At 35.1% G+C, this 21722-nt stretch overlaps 1 protein-coding gene and 1 pseudogene across 2 annotated transcripts in view; one reads left to right on the plus strand and one right to left on the minus strand.

Annotated features, from left to right (window-relative positions):
- The first annotated feature begins 1510 nt into the window (after positions 1-1510).
- The window catches only part of LOC147388632 (DEAD-box ATP-dependent RNA helicase 15-like), an 83468-nt pseudogene continuing 63256 nt past the window's right edge, over positions 1511-21722 (plus strand). Inside the window, exon 1 of the transcript XR_015170592.1 lies at positions 1511-1861. The product of XR_015170592.1 is annotated as a DEAD-box ATP-dependent RNA helicase 15-like (transcript). The remainder of the gene's footprint in view (positions 1862-21722) is intronic.
- LOC147388633 (disease resistance protein RGA2-like) lies at positions 9003-13110 on the minus strand. Its single transcript, XM_086418205.1, has one exon. The coding sequence runs from the start codon at positions 13108-13110 to the stop codon at positions 9916-9918; it is 3195 nt and encodes a 1064-aa protein (XP_086274331.1). The 3' UTR covers positions 9003-9915.

Here is a 21722-nt window from a genome sequence, read left to right on the forward strand (position 1 = left end):
CAATCTTGAGCTTCTAAAATTGGGTTGAGCTCGGGTTAGCCCGAGTTAGGTAATTTTGGGCAGGTTGGATGGGTTGGGTTCGTTGAACAATCTTAAATTCATTTTGATCAGCAAATAAATTGTATATTTTAAACAAGAAATACAACATAAAAAACAAAACTACTAGTAAATAAAATTGCACACAACCTCCAAATTCATCAAAATATTTAGACAAACCGTACTAAAAGTATACCAATACCCACATTAATAATATCCAATTGACCACAATCCATAATAATAAGATAAATAAAGAAACAATCTTGATGATGCTTCCCTTCACTCCTTAATATTTAATATCAACATCATAAATAAAATGACTCTTCATCTTCAATAAATTTATGCATATTATATATAAATATATATAGCAATGGACTCAAGTAGAAAGAAAAGTCAAAAAAGTTTTTTTTTCTTTAGTTACTACTTAATACAAATATCTATATATATATATATAGGGAGCGGTTCAACAGCCCTAAAGTTTGGCACAATTCACAGCTTGTAAATCACTTTTGATGGGGTTTGAAGTTTTGGAATTGGCTGATTTTTGGTGAGGATGATCTCCTCATCATAGAGATCATCCTCACCAAAAATCAGCTCATTCCAAAACTTCTAACCCATGTTTTGAAAAATGTTTGGCACAATATTTGGCAAACTTTAGGGCTGCTGAACCGCTCCCATATATATATATATTGATAGGTAAAAGAATCTATTAAGGAAGTCGAGGTGACCAACTGCAAATAAAAGAAAACAAAAGCAACAACACAAAGCCAGAAATGGCCAACACCCGAAACCAACACAACAACCAAGCACACTACAATGAGCACAACGACTCCCACTTAAAGACAAAATCCTCAAAAAGAACGCCTTTGAAGGAAACATCCAATTTAAACCAATAATAAAGCAAACCCAGCACCATTAAAATCATGTCGTTGAAATTACTCTCATGGTCCAAGAATATATATATATATATATATATATATATATATATATATATATATATATATATATATGAAGAAATAGTTAAAACAATAGTACTCTATAAATAAATAAAATATAAAATTAATATGAAAATATTTACATATTAGCATATAGCATCGGGTTTGGGTTGAGTCGGGTTGCTAGAACCCTCAACCCAAATTGAGATTGGGCTGAGATATTCTAACCCAGGCTCAACTCATCTCTACATAACACAGCCCAAGCTCGCCCATCAATAGGGTCAGGGGCGGAGCCAGGATTTTGTATTCGTGGGGGCAAATTACAAATAGAAAAATTTTCTGATTTTTTATGGGGGCAAAGCAGTAGAATGTTAAAATTTTGTGGGGGCAAATTACAAATAAAAAAATTTTCAAAACTTTTGTGGGGGCAAAGCAGTAGAATGTTAAAAAAATATTTAAAATTATTAACACCTCCCTTTGGATTTTAGAAATTCTTGTGGGGGCAATTGCCCCCACTGCCCCCACTGTAAATCCGCCCCTGAATAGGGTTGAGCTTGGGTTGAGTTCGGGCCAGCCCGCCCAAGTTGCAGCCCTAAATGTCATATTTCCTTTTTTCTGTGGGATTAATAAATTTTCAACTACTTTGTTTGTTGTTTGCAGATTTGTCATGAGTTTGAGCGGTTCAGCACCTACTTGCCTGATTAAGGTTGCTGTTTTTTATGGTGGTGTGAACATCAAGATTCACAAGGAATTACTGAAGAATGAGTGTCCACATATTGTTGTCGGTACACCGGGAAGGATACTAGCATTAGCAAGAGATAAGGAACTCGGTCTGAAGAATGTTAGGCATTTTATCCTTGATGAATGTGACAAAATGCTTGAATCTCTTGGTATTCCTTCTGCCGTTAGCATCAGTTTTTGAGATTTCCAAGCAAAATGGACTTGGACCCATAGCTCAGTTGGTTGGCAATTTTCAGTGCAACTGAGGTTTTGGGTTCAAGTACAGCTGACCTGATTTGGTCTTTGGGCTATTGTTATTTTGGTTGACATAAAAGTAATTCTGGATTGGTTCAAGTTCAACTTACTCACCAGATAAGAGATTTTCAAGGCAATTCTTGAATATCTTAGTATTTCTAATTTTTTCCTTAAATGTTTATGATTTTGCACATCCAATATATTTGCTTAATATTTTCTTTCATCTCATGGCTGTGTATTCCGTAGACATGCGGAGAGATGTGCAACAGATTTTCAAGATGACTCCTCATGATAAGCAAGTTATGATGTTTTCCGCGACCCTTAGCAAGGAGATCCGTCCTGTTTGCAAGAAATCCATGCAAGATGTAATGTCTTGTGGCTAGTGCACCTCGATTTTAGAAGTTGTCCCTATAACGTTCAACACTACAGACCAAGAAAGTTGTCAGTAGTGCCAGCCTGATTCCATGCCCTATGTGCTCTGACTATCTTTCAAAAGCTCTGGAGTTATTTATTATTTTACGGAATTTATCTTAACACTGTTGGGGGAGAGGGGGGGTTGTGGAAGTAAAATAGGTTTGATCCCTATAGTTTAGCATGTTTTAGGGGATAGCTTTCTGAGGCATTAGATTTTTATTCATCTTTGCCTTTAAGAGTTCTTGGCATGGGGGGCTTTTGTTTCTGCTTCTTTCTTTGTTGGCCATAGTTTGTAGTTGGGTTTGGCTTAGAAGGGACAGTGATGGAGTTCATATCGGCTGTGTAATTGTGTGGGATTCACAGGTGGGGAATAAATATCTTGGGAGGAGGTGTAACGTTATCATTTCGTATTAGACGGACTGGATTCTAATGTTCTGGGGAGTGGTTCAACCGTCATTTGGTCCTGGATTCAATTATCTTGAAGGACAGCCCCTAATCTACTTTAATCTTACATTTGTTTCCAATCAGCCAATGGAAATTTATGCGGACGATGAGGCCAAATTGACACTGCATGGACTTGTACATGTATCATTTGACATTTGATTGCTAGAACTTTATTTTTATTTTATTTTTAAGGACATTTTCCTCATTAGTATATGTTTTCCTGGCAGCACTACCTTAAACTGACCGAGTTGGAGACAAACCGCAAGTTGAATGATCTTCTGGATGCATTGGACTTCAATCAAGTTGTCATCTTTGTCAAAAGTGTGAATAGAGCAGCCAAACCGAACAAGCTACTTGTGGAGTACAACTTCCCATCAATTTGCATCCATTCTGGGATGTCTCAGGAAGAAAGGTTTAAAATTCTGTTATTCACACTGCTCATTCTTGTAGGAACCCATTTATAAATTTTCTCTAAATTATTTGGTGGGTTATCTGTGAGTTATATTTTCCAATTTTATTCTTAGAGCTCTCTTCCACTCTTGGAAATGAATATTGAGGAGGTATATGCATGTACTGTATTCTAATGTAGTTGAGGGTGAGAGGCGCACTTAAGGTGCAAAGGGCTCCCAGTGCCTAAGGCACACGCCTGAGTGAAGCAAAGCACAATAAAATTATAAAAATAAATAATGAATAAATGTATTATAATTATATTATGTATAAATATGCGTTTTATAAGTAAGTTAAAGTATTCAACACTGAAAGAAGAAAAAAACAATCAGCAATAGCTCAAAAACTAGAGAGGAAGAAGAGGGAAGGAAAAGAAGTAGAAGCAAGCCAACAAAAAGTAGGTCAAGGTTTAAATTGTCGTATTGGAGGAATGTTTCTCTTTAGGAAAAAATCGATACTCGATTGGTTGATACATTTCCACACATTCTTGAAAAATTCAATGTTTCAGATTAATCTTTCTAATCGGCCTATTTGTTCCGATAATTATGAACCATGACTAGGGCTATCAATGGGTGGGTTTAGGCTGAGCTTGGTTGATCCCTAACGTAGCCCTAGAGAGATAGGCCCTTCCTTAGATTGGCCTTATACCCCTATCAAGCCTAACTTGACCAAGCTCAGGCCAATAAAAATGAAAAAAAATGTAAAATTCAACGCTGTTAATGGTAAAAATTATACTTTCCAAATAAATCCTTTTTTTTAGGGGTATGTAAAGATGTGAATGAAACCTGAATTTGGTGTCTTATTTAAATAAAATACATTTATTTTATTTAGTTTTTAGTGAAGCATGCATCTGGTGTGCTTTGTGCCTTGATTAAGGTGCAATCAAGGTGTATGCCTTGATGTGCCTCAATTACACTGCCTGGCCTCACATGTATTAAGGTGCCTTCGGTGCGTCCCGCCTTGAGGTATGCCTGAGATGCACCAAGAAGCTCTCCTTGACTACAAAGTTGTGTTTTGCTTGTTAAATTGAAGATGGATGGTCAAAACATTTATAAGAAACTATCATTTGTATTATGTAGAAAATGTGAGGTAGTAGATGGGAATAATGTCCTGGTGAATTTAATAGAGATTTAGTTTTTATATTTAAAATGATGGAATGGTTGTCTTACACTTACGTTTAAAATGACAATGATTGTTATAAAATTTCATGTTGAATTCATACAGTGAAAGTGTAATCTTTGTAGTTTGGTTCGAGCAAATCTTATGCTACTAGATGATGGAAATCTTTGAGTGCATCGTTGTTTAATACAAATAAGGCCTGGATATTTTCTCCTGGATCGGAATGCAATTTGCATAGGTTGACACGTTACAAGGGATTCAAAGAGGGGAATAAAAGGATTCTTGTGGCAACAGATTTCGTGGGTAGGGGAATTGACATTGAACACGTCAATATTGTTATCAATTATGACATGTCCAATTCTGCAGATACTTTCTTACACAGGGTAGATTCACCACTCCTTTTTATTCTTTTAACTCCTCCAATCATCTTTTGTGAAACTATCCAACTACTTACCAATTTCTCTTGTAGGTTGATAGTTGGTCGGTTTGGTACCAAAGGACTTGCTATCACTTTTGTCTCATCTGCTTTGAACTTAGATATTCTTACTCAGGTTCGCTATTCTTTTTTGTGAATCTTGACCTTCTCTAAGTTGAATTACAATGTTCTCTCTTAGTTGAATCAAAATATCCTAAAACTTTCAAAACTGCCTTACATGTTTACTATCTATGTTAATGGTGTGTCCATTCCAGATGTGATTTCATGCTGCTACTTGTGTCATTTTTTCAGGTTCAAGAGAGGTTTGAGGTGGACATGAAAGAGCTTCCAGAGCAAATCGATACCTCTACATATAGTACGTTTCCCTACTTTGTCATGCAACTTGTAGTTAATATCTGCATCTCTGGATCATGTGTTTGGTTTGATCCAATGCTTCCAAACGACAATTAAAACTTATAGCATAGATTTGCTTCCATTTATGGGTTGTATGGTGCACTAAGTTTGTTCTGATACTAGTTTTTAGTTTTCTTGGATCTTCTGTCAAGATTAGAACTTTACCTCACGCACAATTTAAGGCCACAATGAGAACTCTAGGCCAAAGGATTCCCTACCATGCATCATGGACCTCCTGAGACTTAATACACATTTGTCCCCTTGAGCTCACAATGTCTTTGATGTGTTCTATAGCAACTTTTAGGGTAAATTGACATTCTTCATGAATGCGTGTAGTCTCTTCCATGTTAATTAGTTGGTTACCACTTATTTCCAGGTGATTGGGGATTCCATTGGGGATGGAGTGACAGATTGACATTTACCCTTTTTAGTTTATAAATAAATTTTCAAATATTTCATAATTATTTGCTACTTTTGGCAATGCTCTTATGAAGCCGAGATATTGATGCTTAATGATGGCGATTTACGTAGATTTCTAAGAGGCGATGCATCTTGTAATGCTTAGTAGTGCTTGTTTTGAAAGGAATTGTGGTCTGTGATACTGTTGTAGAGCCTAATTTCTGAGCTGAGAGCTATCATATCTGTTTTGGTGCTTGATTTGTTATGTTTCAGTTTTAGATAGAGAGAGCATAGGAACAATTCTATATATTATATAATAATCTCAAAATCATGAGTGCTTCTACTGACAACCCGTTTATTATGGCATTCTTTGAGTTCACAGCATGCTAATGATTATTGTATGGTTGGAATATATGTGCAATGGTCTTGCCAAAGTTGTGGAACCATTGTTTTAAAAATTGGATTGGCCTTTACAGTTTGACTAGGTCCGACCAGGATTTTAATAACTATGGATTTGGTGCTCTAGGAACGGTTGTTTACTCAAGAACCATTAGTTTTTTTTAACTGGTGGTTAAACTGTAAGCGTCCTTTGCAAAGTACTGATTTTGGAAATTTTAAAATATTTCAAGTTCTAAATAAGATTTAATCATTCATTCTTAGATTCTCTTGTAAAAAATAAGAAAAATGTTTGAAAATTTGAAAATCAATCATTTTAGATTTGTACAAAAATCTACTGATATTCTAATAATTATATTAATAAATAAAATCTGTAAATTTACTAATTTTTTTAATAGAAATTTTAAATAAATTCAAAAACCTTCCTAAACCTTCATTAAATAAAAATTCACAATGATTTTTTTTTTTTTGATAAATATAAATTTTATTAATGAAGAAAAGGAGAAGAGGAGGTTGAGATAGCCCCCAAACAACAAGACAAGAAGGAATAACTAGGAAAGAAAGAAAGAAAGGAAAAAATACACGCCTGGCGGGGTGTTACGAGTCACAAACGATTTCCTAATTAAATACAAAATCTTGGAAGCACACTTCCTCAAAGTCTTTACTCAACTTTGACCAAAAGAAAAGAAACCCCAAAATCTCTAAAATCATTGTGTGAGACGAGCTCTCCTTGCTATGGAACACCTTGTTGTTGCGTTTTCTCCAAAAACCCCAAACAATGGCGAAAAGAAGGATGCTCAAATATGCATTTTTTTAGAAGAGAAGATATTTAAACTCCAACCCTCTAAAAGCGCAAAAAAGGATAAAGGAAGAACCCAATCCACCTGGAAACGAGATAAAAAGAACATCTAAATAACACGAGAGAAGATTTTTACATTGATCAATGTAAATAATATTGACATTTAGGATGTCATGTTACTTAAAAAGATTTAAGTATTTAAATCTTATATTTTTTTATTTATTCCGCATATACTAATTTTTTGGGTTCTCTTTTGATGTATATTTTATCATTTTATATAATTAGTTAAATTAAGGGCTTAGATTCATAGCTCAGTTGGTTTGACACATTGCAATTTGCAAAGCAACTTTGATGTCTTGAGTTCAAATCTAGCTTACCATTACAAAATAATTTTTTTTTTCAAGGTGCCAACTTAGCTAAGTTGGTAAAAGCGTGTGGAGAGTTGATCCCCCGACCTAGGTTCAAATCCCATTGAACATACTACAACTAACCACCTTGAAATAACCTCTATTTAATTTATTGTTTTAAAGACACATCTCAGGGAGTTCCAACCGTTAGAAATCTTAAGCACATGGTTTCAAAAACATTTCCACGTTAAACAAATTGAGATTTTACTTTTTATTTAAAAAAAAAATCACCTAAATTCATTTATTAATTTATAAATCAAAGAAAATGCTTATTAACTATATGTTAACTGATCTTAGCCTTTTAAATTTTAAAATACATTTGGAAAAAATAAAATTACTCATACTTATTTTTTTAAATCTAATAATTTGACAAGAGTAAGGGAAGATTTAGATCACAATGTGGACAGAGGATTCATGACAACATAGTGGTTATAAAGGCTTTGGTGTAAACTAGTTAAGGGCTATATTTCTTGATAATTTTATTTTTAATTAGAAGAATATTATAATTAGGTTACTTATTTGTGCTTTCTCACCAGCCCAGAGACAAATAAGAATGAAGGAATGTCGCAAATATTGAACAACAAAGTTTAATTATCTTCTCCCAAAAATTGAATGTTGTAGATAATTTTGGTAACATAAAGAGAGAGAAAGTTTACATGGTTTGCCTTCATTCATAGGATTTTTTCACTATTTCCATGAAAAAAAAAATAATGTTGCAATCCCTAATACAAGATTACAAAGCCGCCCATAGGGAAAAGGTTACAAAAATATTGGGAGAAATCACAAGCTAAATCTGTTGAGTCTCCCTTGATTTATAGTCCAATACTACTCTTTCCAACCCAAATATTTCTTGATAAAAACATAATAAATCAAATCAAATAATAATACGAAATATATATCAAATATCATAGACATGTTTTGAACATAATAAGGTTGTGATTGCAATACCGAGAATGAGCAATATTTCCTCAGGACGACTTGCGAGGGTGCACCCTCACTTACCCGATGCGTGTGATGTGTGGGCGTTGCACGTGCCCGGGAGAGACCCATATGCCTTGGCTCCGGCCCTAGCTCTTCCGGTCCGTCTAGTCAGACGTAAGTTCGGACACCCCCATCATCGAATATATATATCAAATATTATAGACAAATCATGAACACAGTAGTTATGAAACTCGCAAAAACAACTGCTACTTCTTCTGTAGGAACATCTTCCATAAAATTCAGATCCTTTTAGTTATTTTTTTTTTTATCCAGGACAAAAGAAATATTTTCTATGATTGTTAATAACATATTATAAAACTATACAAAAATGTTTTAAAGGTCTAAACTACTTAAACATAGAGAAGTCACCACTTTAACTCTTAGCCAATGTTGCTTATCAAAAGAACTACATTAAGAAAGTTGAATGATATAATACAGAACCGACACTAACTCCATAGGGTCTATTTCATTGTATGGAATTCGTTTTCAAGAAAATAAGAATTCCTTGAGAAAATAATCGTTGGAAAATTAATTCCACGGTTTGATTGGCACTTAGGAAAATGTCAAAAAGAGAATTGATTTTTAGCATAGTTATAAAATCATCGAGTTAACTTCAAACTTGGTTGAGTCAACCTGACTTGATCGGATTTCAAGGTGACACAGCCCCAAAATTCGAAGAAACCAACTTGTAAGTCAACTTGGCAAAACTTGAAAAAGTACCTAGTCAAATCAAAAACTCAATCGAGTTATTCGGTTATACATAATATTTTTGTAGAGAACTAAAATTAAATCTTTTTAAAATATTATTTTTATAGGTCAATTTTTATATTATTTAAGTTGTTAGGCTTGACTCCACTGGATGGACATCCAAGTCGAGTCGAATTTTTGAGTTTTAAAACCTATCGTGTAGTAGGTCTATCAATGGATAGTCAATTATCAAAATTCATATTCAAATAATCAAATATTATTCGAAGTTTTTGGATACGGATTCGAATTCGGATATTGAGATGTCCTCTCTTATAACATTCAATTCAAATCGAAATACATATAGTAGTTCTTAAATCCGAATCGGATAAGTATCTCATCAAATTTGAATATTGATTTAGAATACCCATCCAATTGGGATGTCAAAATATCAATTGTTTTTTTGGTAAGACTAGTCTTGCTAGGGTTCATGAGCTCACCTTGTGGCATCCAAAAACATGATCCGATGCTGTAGGGTTGTAGAGCACAAAAATTCTATGAAGTTTGAAAAACAGAATTTCAAAAAAAGAATAAATTATTTTTCAATGTAGAATTTGTATCTTAAATTTGGGAGATCGGTAGAAGTGCAGTTGGATTGCAAGTTTGAGCAAAATGATACTTAGTAAGATTTAAAAAATCTTACTAAGTTGTTAAGGAAAGTGTTTTTCACTTTTCTTCCTAATAAGGATTGGAGTTTATTTTCTCGAGAAAGAAAAACAAAGAAATTTGAAATATTTGTGTGTTGTATCGGGAATCTATTTGTATTCTCCCATCATCTGAACTGTTGGCATGTGATGTGATGTGATGATGAGAGCCAACCTCAAATGACAACCAATTAGGAGAGAAGTTGTTTCTTTTCTTAATTCAAAATTCAAAATTCAAATGTAAAATCTTACTTAATTAAAAATGAACTTTAACTCTCTCAGATCTCGATGGAGTCATGATGCATGCATGTCTCTATATTTAAGTCCCTCACTCTCCTCTTCATCATTACCAGATGTCGATGTTGGGGATGTGTGATATGATGCTCCAATCCTCTCCTACCCCCTTTTGGCAACGTGTTTTCAAAATAGAGCAGTCATAAATTTCCAAGATTTGAAGTGAGGTGAGTTGTTTCAGCTCCTCAGACATGCACATCAAGGAATCAGAGAAATTTATTGACAAACTTTGGAGCGATGTAAGATGAGCCAAACCTTCAGGGAGTGAAGAACGTGGTGAGCTATAGATAAACAGAGACTTGAGATTGTTGTTGCAGTTGTTAACTTGGTTGGTGGGCAATGACCTTGAAAGAACACCTACATCCCCTCCTAAATACAACTCTTCAAGGAGTGGAGGAAGGCATGGTGTCCAAATCAATTTTGGGCAACAGCCAATAGACAATGTCCTTAGTGAAGCAGGGAAGATGTGGTGAGGCAGCTCCTTTAACTTTGGGAAATCATAAATTGATAATGTGTGGAGAAGTGGCATGATGATGATGACTATATCTCTTCCTCCTCCACTTCCAGCAGCATATTCTTCTTCTTCCCTTGTCAACATCTCCCACTTCTCTAACTGTCTCATACAATTCAATATTAATTCCTTCAATTGTGGGAATGCAACCACAACTCTTGATTCTCCACCACCTCTTTTTGTACCATCATCATCAACATCCACATTAATTCCTAAAAACTCAAGACCTATACGTTTAATCGAATCCATGTGTTCTATATAGAGCTTTTCAAGGACCGGTAAATTTCCAAGAGCTGGAAAAACCTGAAACTTTGGTAAGTTCCAAAGGTTTAATTTTGTGAGACATGGCATAATCACTCCATCTTCTACCCTCAAATCCCACTCCTCCAAGTTAGCCATTCCATCGATATCAAGTTCTTTCAATCTTGGGGAAACTGTCACAAGACCATCACTACCATCAATTCTACCAAACACCTGACCAATGAATTTGACCTCATCCATGATTCTTATGCTGAGTTTTTGAAGAAATTGAAACTTCCCAAAAGCAGGAAATTGCACACATTTCGCACAATTAACTATTTCAACAGTGACGAGATTGGACAATATTGAATCCACCATCCACCTAGGAAACTTAGAACCAATGTAACCTTTTATTTTTAATTCCTCCAAGTTTCGATGTGGTTGGAGGCCTTCCAGTACACCCTCAATCCTTTTTATCTCGCTTTCTGCCATGTTTCCCAACTCACAACCCTCAAAACTTAAAGTCAGACCATGGAGATGTTGCTTATTCTTCAATTGTGCTTCATTAGCCTCATTTACATCCGCCACTCTTTCCAACCCATATATTTCTAGATCCCCTTCGAGGTGGTTCAGATATTTTAATTCTCCAATTTTGCATCCACCTCCCCTCACATCGCCAACAATGAACTTAGACAATGTTCGAAGGGAGCTTAATCTACCAATTCCTTGAGGCAAGTAGCTTAGTTCATCAGTATCTTTAATTTCAAGATGCCTCAGCTTAATCATTTCCCCAATTCCTTGAGGTAGTTTACATAGCCTCCTACAATTGTAAAGTTTCAATGTCTGCAAATTATACAATTTGCACATTGTTTCAGGCAATTCCTTCAACCTTGTCCTAGACAAGTCAAAGTATCTTAGATGTATCAACTTCTCAACCTCTTTTGGCAATTCATCAACATCGCAAGGCAAAGATAGTTCTCTTAGACATGTTAATTGACAAAACAAATTAGAAAGAGCTGGAATAGAGTGTGATGCCCACGAATGTTCATTAATGATGAGAGTGCGTAGATTCTTTGCCTTGTAAATGGAAGGAAGGATGGAGCTTAACTCTGTAAACTGTGTAACGTTTAAGTGGCGGACCTTCTTGCTATTGTTGTTGAATTCTGTGCTGTTACCATCTGCGATGAAGCATTCAGTCTTCGTAAGAAATTGGGCAAAATCATGAATAAGATCATGCATCTTGCAGAAAAGTATGTTTCCATCGTCATCTCGTTCAATGTTTTGGAAAAACGAGCGCATCAGTAGTTCATTGAAATATTCAGCACCTACTACTTCCAATTCTCTTCTTCCCTTGGAGTTAAGAAGACCTTGCGACATCCACAACTTGATTAACTCATCCTTTTCTATCTTATGATCTTTTGGAAAGATAGCGCAATATGTGAAGCAACGTTTCACATTTGAGGGCAATGCAAAATAACTCAACAGTAGAGCAGGCAAAACACCTTTTTCAACCTCTTGTAATTCCCATGCATCACTTTCCAAGACTTGTTCCCACTCTCTTTTGGTTCTTTTGAAGAGCATGAGACTTCCTAAAGTCTTCACAAAAAGAGGCACACCCCTGCACTTTTTTGTAATTTTGTTACCGATATCTTCCAATTTCTCATACTCTTCTTTGCTCCTTCCCTGAAGAGCAGTACGTTTAAACAGTAACCAACATTCCTCCTTAGACAATTGGCCCAAATTATGAGTGTAGGCCGAACCCATCATTAATGCTACTTTCTCACTGCGTGTAGTAACGACAATTCTGCTTCCTTGTGCACCACCGTTGAGAGCAAGCTTCAATGGACTCCACTTTGTGTGATCCTCAGTCCACACATCATCCAACACGAGTAGAAACCGCTTTCCCGTGATAGATGTATATAATTTTTGATGCAAAGGTTCCCACTCAATGGAATTAGGGACGTTCTCACCAGCAGCTTCAATGATCGCTTTGGCCAGCCTTGTTAAATCGAAAGGATCAGATACACACAACCACATTCTCTTCTGGAAATGGTTATTCACCTCATGATCATTGAAGACCATTTGGGCAAGAGTAGTCCTCCCAATTCCCCCAATTCCACATATAGAGATGACAACAGGGACATTAGGCATTTCTTGTTGACTACTCTCGCTCAACAACTTGCTTAGAATAATGTATTTGTCGTGGTCACGACCACAAACTTCTAATACATCAAGCATAGAGCTAGTCATTCGAAATGTTGGTGGTTCCTCAGTAGTAGTAGTAAGCTGGTACTGGTCCTTGTCCTTTGCAATCACATCTAGTCTGCCCTTTATTTCTTTTATCTTATGGCCGATGTCATGACACAGAGAAACTCGACCGAAGCAATTGCAAAGACGGGGCAAATAGGAGCATACCTTCTTCTTGCAAATGTGAGCGTCGTCAACTCTCTCAATTCGTGAACGGTGAATTTCGGTGCTCCATGTCGTAGGCCACATTTCTGAGTTCTTCTAACCATACCTTCACAGCTTTGTTATTTACTTGTTTCTCCTCCGCATCATTGAGCACGGCTTGAATGTATTTGAGTGTAGTCTGTAGCTTTTTAACATCTTCATCAACACCCACCACAAGTCCCACTTCTTGTTGGGAGATGGATATCAATTGCTCTATGAGAGAAGAAACAAGTGCATCCGCCATAGTTTACTTGGAATCTATTATGGTGGGAGACTAAAACAATGAACAGGGGCGGAGCTAACAAGGAGCTGGTGGGGGCAATTGACCTCACAGAACTTTGAGACACCCCTATATTTTCAATTAATTACATGCCCCATTTGTCCCCACTCCCTCACCTCTCTCCCCATTTGCTCCCACACCTCACCTCCCTCCAATTTTTCCCTCATTTTTTTGTTGACGACATTGCCTCTTGACCGGACCTTCTCATATACTAATTGGAAATGATTTAAATATCCTTTTCTTTAACTTCTAACCAAAAACTTCTTCTCCCTAAAATCATTCATCTTCAAGTGTTTTTTTTTCTTTTTCTTTTTTCATAAATGCTTTTTTAATTCTTTACTCTTCTTTATGTTTGTTGTGGGAATCAAGTACTCAAAATGGGTGCCTTTAGAAAAGGAAAGGAAAGAGCTAATGGTATGAGAAAAGCTTCATCACATTAGAAGATCAGAGATTTTGATGAACAACAAGTCAGGTTACCTGAAAACTTGCTATAGCATACACAAGAGATGAAATTACTTGGAAACTAATTATATAACACGCAGATGAAGAATATTAGCAAACGTGTTATCGAAACTTATAGAATCAAAACGGGCACATATTAGGAATTACATTATGCACCATCTTTAGAAATCAATTTCAAATTTATCGAACTATTGGTCTAAATCTTCATTTTAGGATTCTTCCTACAAGAGTATATCATCTCATCTCCAATTTGTCAAACCATTTAAAATTGATCTAAATTTTTTATAACTATATATCTGTGTTTAAGAGATTATTTTTGTTTGTTATAAGGTGGATTACTAGATGTGCAATCACGGAATCTTTTTCAATGTATAGTTAGCAACCAATTAAATTATTAAAGATTTATTACTTTATATTAAAAAACAACAAAGCTCATTTGACTCTGCTGATATTTTTAAAATATGGGGCAAATCACCTAGTATCTATGACAAGTTAATGTGATGGACGACCCAAATTGACTTTCTCGTTCAGTTGCCTTCAAATTATGAAGTAAACTTTGCAAGCACACTATGCATTGATGGTCTATCCAATGTGGGAGTAACTTTTGGTGGAAAAAGTCATTCCACATTGTTTAACGCTGACGTTTAAATCTCACTTCCTTCCAAAATGTTTGAGACAAGTAAAAAATAACTAAATTGACCGAGTTGGAAAAAAAAAAATGCAAGTTGAATGATCTACATGAAGGATTGGACTCCAAAAGTGTGGATTCTATCTTCTTATTTATTTTGATCCATTCTGAAATGTTATAGAAATGGGGTGTGTTTGCACATGTTGAGGTGTTGAAAGGCTTCAAGAGGGCAAAACACGAGGACACTTATGGTGGCAGATTTTGAAGGCAGCGGAATGCATCAGTATCATTAACAACTATTTACATGTCTGGTTCTACTGATACTTGCATGGGGTTTGTTCACCACTCTTTTGAGTAACTAATCTATTCATATCTTGCATCTAAGTGTTATGTCAGATTACTTAATTTCTATGTTATTTCATCTCTGGTATGTGTAGACATCCCATTTTCGCACTCGTCTGATTAATCAACTTGTCAACCTGATTACGACGGTTTCCAATGATGGATGAATATTCCAATATTTTTGTTTGTTACTAGATATATTTCAGAAATTCAGATAAGATATCACAAGCGAACAAAACTATAGAAACTAAGCTACCATAGGAAAATATTACCCAAAAACATATAAATCATCATTTTTGAGACAAAAAGAAGTTTTACGAGAAAAATGATCGAATTATCAAAATACCCTTAACATCAAAATATTTCTAGAGCCAACATTACGCTTAGAAAATCCCTTTCAAACACATAAAACAACAAATTAAAATCAAATAAATTATTTCGCCAATTTTCACCAAATTCGATAAAATTACAAAAATACCCTTCACAGGATCCACGACCATTTCAAGTCGAAAACCCATAAATGACACAAACCAATACTCCTATTGAATTCGTTACAAAAAATTGATTTCAAAACATCCAAAAACATCGAAAAACGATTTTGAAACGCAAAAGCCCTCTTTGAGCGTAAAACGGTAATTTTTTAACCCTAAAAATTTAAAATTTTGAAATTAATAATTAAAATATTAATGAACGTAAAGTGAAATCTTAATAAATTAAATTTAAAATTTTAAACAAGTAAAGTAAATTAAATAAGCTCACGAGCCAAATTTTATGTGGTAGCCCACTTGTTCAAATGGAGCCCACCTGATATTTATTAAAAGACCCTTCCTTTTGGGGGCCCAAAGAATTAAAGATATAATTAGGGGGGTTCTCCAAAAAATTAAAAAAATATTCTTTCATTGTACGCGAGAATTAAAACCTTAATTTAAAACCCTAAATAAACCCTAATTCACCTTATTTAAAAGAAACCTAGTTCAAGTAGAAAGACTTCCAAAAAATTCTATAAATACGAGCCTCCACAACCCAATCTCGCAGGTCAAAATAAGCCATAGGAAAGAGAGGTTAGAAACACCCTCAACCTTCCCAAAATCCTAAATTTGAAGCCTCAACTTCCTACCTAACATCTAAACCTTAGTTTTTGTTAAAAAAACATTCAGAAATCCTCCAAAAATACTCAAAAACCTTCCAAAAAATATCTAAAAAATTAGAAAATACTTAGATATAAGAAGAGGATACCTCAACTTAGAAATCAGAAGCAGATCTAGTGACTGAGAAAAAATAGGAAAACTCATACGAAGACGCTCTCCGCCAGTTCTGAGGGAACCGGTTGCCACAATCAGCCAGGTATTGTTTTTATTTATTTATTTTTAGGTCTATTTAGTAATGTGATTTTTTTGGAAAAAAGTAGAGACCAGTGGTTGTCGGGCGGGATTGGTGCCTAACACCTTCCAACCCTGTAATGTGATTCTCGAATCCATTTTTTTTTTTTTGTGGATCAGTGTTTTTTCTATTTAGAGTCAATATTCGGTTCCTAGACTATAATAACTAGGTGGCGACTCTCAAATCCCAAAAGAAAAAGTGGATTCACAACCCACGGATTGAGCGTGTTTTTAGTGGCAACTCTATTGGGGACAGTTTTGAGGATCAAATTTGAAAAGTCCCAAATATTAATACATTGCCAAATCGACCTAATTTTTTTTTATTTTATTTATTTTTATTTTGGCTTGAGTCTTGATCAGTTTGATTTTTGAGTATTTTTTTATTTTTATTTTTTCCCTTATTTTATGATCCAATTGAGGGTCACTTGTGATGATCCTAAATAATTCAAGGTTTCAGAGGTTAATAAAATAAGGATGGAATGATAGTGATTTGGATGAGGAATCATGAATGTTTTTAAAAAAATATATAAAAAAATAGAAATTTTTTAAATTGGTGTGCCGCTAGTAAAAAAAGAGTTTTCTTTTTCTATAAAAAAAAGGGTAGCAAGGAGACGTCTCTCTCTTCTTCATCTCTCTCTCTCCACTCTCACCCCCCCGTCTTCCCGCCATTTAACGATCTCTCTGTTTCCGAAAATTCAAATTGGTTCTAATATATATAAGATTCTGCAATCTTGCACCCTGGTTTTATGTTTGGAGATCCACTAGTCTCCTTTGTTATGAGTAGGCCGTGAGATTGATCAAAGAGGATCACACGAGACTAACAGAAAATTTTCGGTTAAAAAGAGGGAGACAGAGACGAATAAATGGCGATGGCTATGGTGAGATCTGGTTTTCGAGCGGCCCTTCGCAAAGGTGAACGCAGAGTTCTTGCAAAAAGGAACTTCTCTTCCTCTGCTCATCACGATGATGCCTATGAGACTGCATATTAGGAATAAGGAGTTCCCATGGGGTTCAGATGGCCTTTTCGAGATAAAACACAAGGGCAATTGACATTCAAATCCTAGGATCTGAACATTGCTACTTGTTGTGGATGGTTGTTGAGATTTTATAACTGCTTGTGACGAAGTGTATCCATGAAATTTAGTGCGGATTTGAAGGTTTAATTGATTGATAGATTGTTATCATGGTCTCTTTTTTATAATAAAAAAAATTGCTGGCAGCAATATAACAAATTGCTGGTAGCAATAAAACAAGAAAATTGCTTAACATGGTGCCATTTGCATCCTTTGCGATGTTGGTGTTGTCCTGGCAACAAAAATTGTAAAAAAAGAAAGTGAGTTGAATGTTGCTGGCAGCAACATAAGGTGAGGGTCAATCTTTTATCTTTTAAGTCCATGAGCCCTGTTTTGCTAATTAGAGAAGTCTTAAGGGTACATTGTTAAAGTGGGACAATTGTAAAAGAAAAATAGTGAGTTGAATGTTGCTGGCAGCAACATAAGGTGAGGGTCAATCTTTTATCTTTTAAGTCCATGGGTCCTGTTTTGCTAATTAGAGGAGTCTTAAGGGTACATTATTAAAGTGAGACAATTGTAAAAGAAAAATAGTGAGTTGGGTGTTGTTGACAACAACATAAAATTTTTTGTTTTATAATTTTTTTGTTTAAACTATGAAAGATTGCTTTCCTCAGTAGTTGGTAAGATTTCAATTCTTGTTAAAGGTCATTGATCTCACCACGTGAAAAAAAGAGGTCATTTTGTTTTAGTTCATTCATGTTTAAAAAAAAAAAAAGTTTTTTTTGTTTTTTTTTTTTGTTTTTTGTGATTGGACGATGCTTAATTATGGATGTGTTATCTTTGTTGATTGATTATCTGAAATGACATGGTTTCTATAGATTTGTTTTCAATGTGGTTGCTTTGATTTTTATTCTAATGTGATGGGTTTTATATGTTCTGATCAATATTCATGTGATATTCATATTGTAATGATTTGATCTAGCCTACGGGCCCATTTATCTGAAAAATGCCCAGGGCACATCCCACCTTATTTGGCACACACTACTAGCACGTTTATTTTGTTGCATTGCATGCTTGCATGTCCCTTCTAACCAACGTGGCACTAGTGTATGGTCCGGTCTCCTCGTGAGATGCGACGTCATGCATGAAAACCACAACTTCAGTCACGTACCTTTATGATATATAAAACTGGAGCATCAGTACCGTTCGATCAGATGACACTGAAAAGTATATCGATGCAACCCATGCTAGAGCGACCTGAGCTTTTGTCCTATTGTAAGCCGCAAAGTCACATGTCCCAATTATCAACCTTAGGCAAAGTTAATTTAAGTTCACCAATTGCACTTCTTGATCAAAATCAGTGCCTAAGCGAGATTCTACCTTGATGTATTAAGGTACAAGGGGATAGACTATGTCTATTCTAGACGAGAGGTGACTTAAGAGTGCCTTTGCTTAGCATTGTGCGCCACCTCTCAACTGGGGATTAAACATACTACTTTTGACTTTAGAGATTTGGGTTAGAGTCTTAGATTATCACCTATACACTATATCAAACCAAGTCACCACGTACCGTCTGATTGAGTACGCTTGAGAGGTATATGGGTGCACTTAAGCAAAGGTAGCCAGATAAATTGCATTGCATGTAGTAAACTTAGAGTCTAGAAACCTTCCTATAGATCACGACTTAAACTTATCGTGGGTGTTCCCGGGTTGCTTTTTTGAAAATGGACTTTACAAATGTTGAGATCAGGAAGTTACAGTTTTGTCCTCCAAAGGACTAAACTTTTTGTTTAATCTGATTCAAGGCTATCATATCACTGGGTGCACCAACCCAATATAGAATCCATTTTAAATGTGGCAATGATTCATAATGACCCAATTCATCTCGATTTAAGAATCACGATAGGCCGGACCATTCAAATCAAAATGTTATTCAAACATTTTTCTAATTCGGATCTTAACCCCATTTCAAAAGAAGAAAAATATTTTTCCAAAGGAAAAAAAAATGATTTTTACAAAAGATCTATTTTTTTGCATGAATTTTGAAAAATTGTTGAAATATGCCTTTTTTTTTTTAAATGACTTGTAAAAAATAATTTAAATTAGATTTGTTGAAAATTATTATTTAATGAAAATATTATTTGTTAATGATTTTCAATAATTCAATAAAATTATTTTTCCTTTTGAATAATCATTGCATGAATGAATTGTTTAATGGATTGGTACACAAAATTTAATAAAATCTCAGGATTTATTAAAATGTTATCAAGGAGGTAACACTGAAATCGATTAATTTTACCTTCAGTTAAGTTATAAGGTTATCATTGCACCTAAGCTTAATCGTCTATCGCCTAGCTAGGGTTGTAAGTCTAATCAATTAGAATGAACGTCAACACCAAGTGAATTGTCAGAAATGATCCCAAAATCTTTCAAAATTACACAGTTGTTCTCTGAAGATCACAATGTCTCAGTCCTGCCAGTTGTAAGCAATGTCTCAGTCTTCAGTCCTAATCAAGCCCGTTGTGGGGAGTTTGTCTTGAGTTTTCGTGAGTCATTTGGGTTAGCTCGAGTCATTTTTTTCAGCAAGGTCATGTCTTCTTTAGATCGAGTCTACTCTTTTCCTATTGAGTGAGTTAGTTTGTCGAGTCTATAGAGGTATTTGTCGCATCGTCGAAATTTTATTGGATAAAAGAAATTTTTGAATACCTCGAGCGCATTAACGAATTAACTAATAATCTGATAGATTTCTCTCATGAACAAGAAGATAAGAGTTGGACTCAACTTTTAATTGAGAAAGTAAAGGTCATTGACCTCGAAACCAAAAAATAATTTCCAAGAAATTCAAATAGAAACCATCTTATCCCTAGAGAAACACAAGGGGATAATGAATTTACTCAGAAATTTCAAAAGACTTGTTCAGGTGATCGTATGAGGATACGTTAGGTGTAAGCTTGGGTGTTGTTTAATATGGAATAGTACTCGTCCGATCAAATGAAAATATCGATAGAGATGTTACAAAATGTATCAGCACTATCCTCACTGCATCTCAAATTGTAAAGTTCATTCAAGCACATATTATCAGTTGATATGGGGCACCTTTGGTATTTATATTTGATAATGGGTTGTACATCAAAGCTTAGGTCATTACTCTATGTTCAAAGTTCAGGATCTGGCACAAATCATCCTACTATGTTCTCAGACTAATGGAAATGTTGAAGAAGCTAATAAAAAAATCTCAAAACAATCATCAAGAAAATGTGTCAATTACATCGGGATTAGTTAGAAAAGTTACCATTCACACTGAGGGCACATCGTACTTCAATACAATCTTCCATTGGAGTTACTCCCTACTCTTTAGTATATGATATGAAAACAGTCTTACCCGTTGAAATGAAAATCCCGTATCTCAAGGTCTTAATGGAAAATCAATTGTTAGAAATAGATTGGGTCTGAAGAACTAAACTTGATTGAAAAAAAATAACTTAGAGTTTTGTACCACGTGCAAACTTATTAGAGAAGAGTTACTCGCACGTTTGACAAAAAGGTTAAATTTCGTCACTTACAAGTCAAGGATTTAACCATCAGACTTCAAAGAAAATTGAACACCCATCTTAGACCATATGAGGAAGTCTGAACTTAATTGGAGAGATTCATCCATCAGTAAGGAAACACTACTTGGGAAAACCATTAGATTTCAAAGAGAATCGAGTACCTATTTTTGACCCTAAAGTGAAATTCAAACCTAATTGGGGAGGTCCGTTTATAATTAAAGAAATACTACCTAAAAAAGCTATCAAACTTCAAGACCATGATGGAATCGAACTACCAGAACCAACCAACCTTGACCAGATCAAGCAGTACTACATTTAAGGAGGCCACCTTCGGTCGAATCAATTTCCTGATACCCAGTTTAATATCCCATTTCTCAGCCCTTTGTAGTCTTTTTTAAAAAAAAACAAGCCATTTTCTTTCTCAACCCAATCACCCAACCTAGGGGAGGGAAAATTCGAACTATGTTTTGGTTTGATCCCAAAATTCTGTGGTGTGTAGGCAACTTGAGAAGTTACTTCAGGCTCGACCACATCAAAATAAAAAATATTCCCCCACAAAGAGACAAAGAAAAAAAAAAGGAAATATTGTCAGAATGGGAAAGAAAATTTGAAGAAAAAAAAATAATTTAAAAGAAATACCACGCAAAGGGCATTTGGGTTTTTGAGCTTCAAAATTCCTTTTTGTTTATGCCCTGCCCTAAGCTTACCCATGAAAGTCCTCCTGAATACCGTGTGAAAAAATTAAGGAAGGTAGCAAAATATGATCAGATAGTAACTCTAGAAGTTCAAAAGGAAAGGAAAAGAGAAAAAAGCCTACTAGGTTGAAAATCCGAAAGGGCAACTTAGGCAAAAATTAAGGCAAGATCGCAAGGTTGAAAATCTAAAAAGACGGCCTTAACAACAATCAAAGCAAAGAAAAAAAAAGAAAAATTGTAAACTCGCCAGATCAAAACTTGAAAATGCGATCTAAGCAAAAGCTAGAGCACGGTCGTTAGATTGAAA

The sequence above is a fragment of the Akebia trifoliata genome, chromosome 12 (assembly GCF_017979445.1).
Source record: "Akebia trifoliata isolate Shusen 1 chromosome 12, ASM1797944v1, whole genome shotgun sequence".
NCBI lineage: Eukaryota > Viridiplantae > Streptophyta > Magnoliopsida > Ranunculales > Lardizabalaceae > Akebia > Akebia trifoliata.

Excerpts from the sequence above, each read along its gene's own strand:
- LOC147388633 (XM_086418205.1), bottom strand. The coding sequence starts at position 13,110 with ATGTGGCCTACGACATGGAGCACCGAAATTCACCGTTCACGAATTGAG.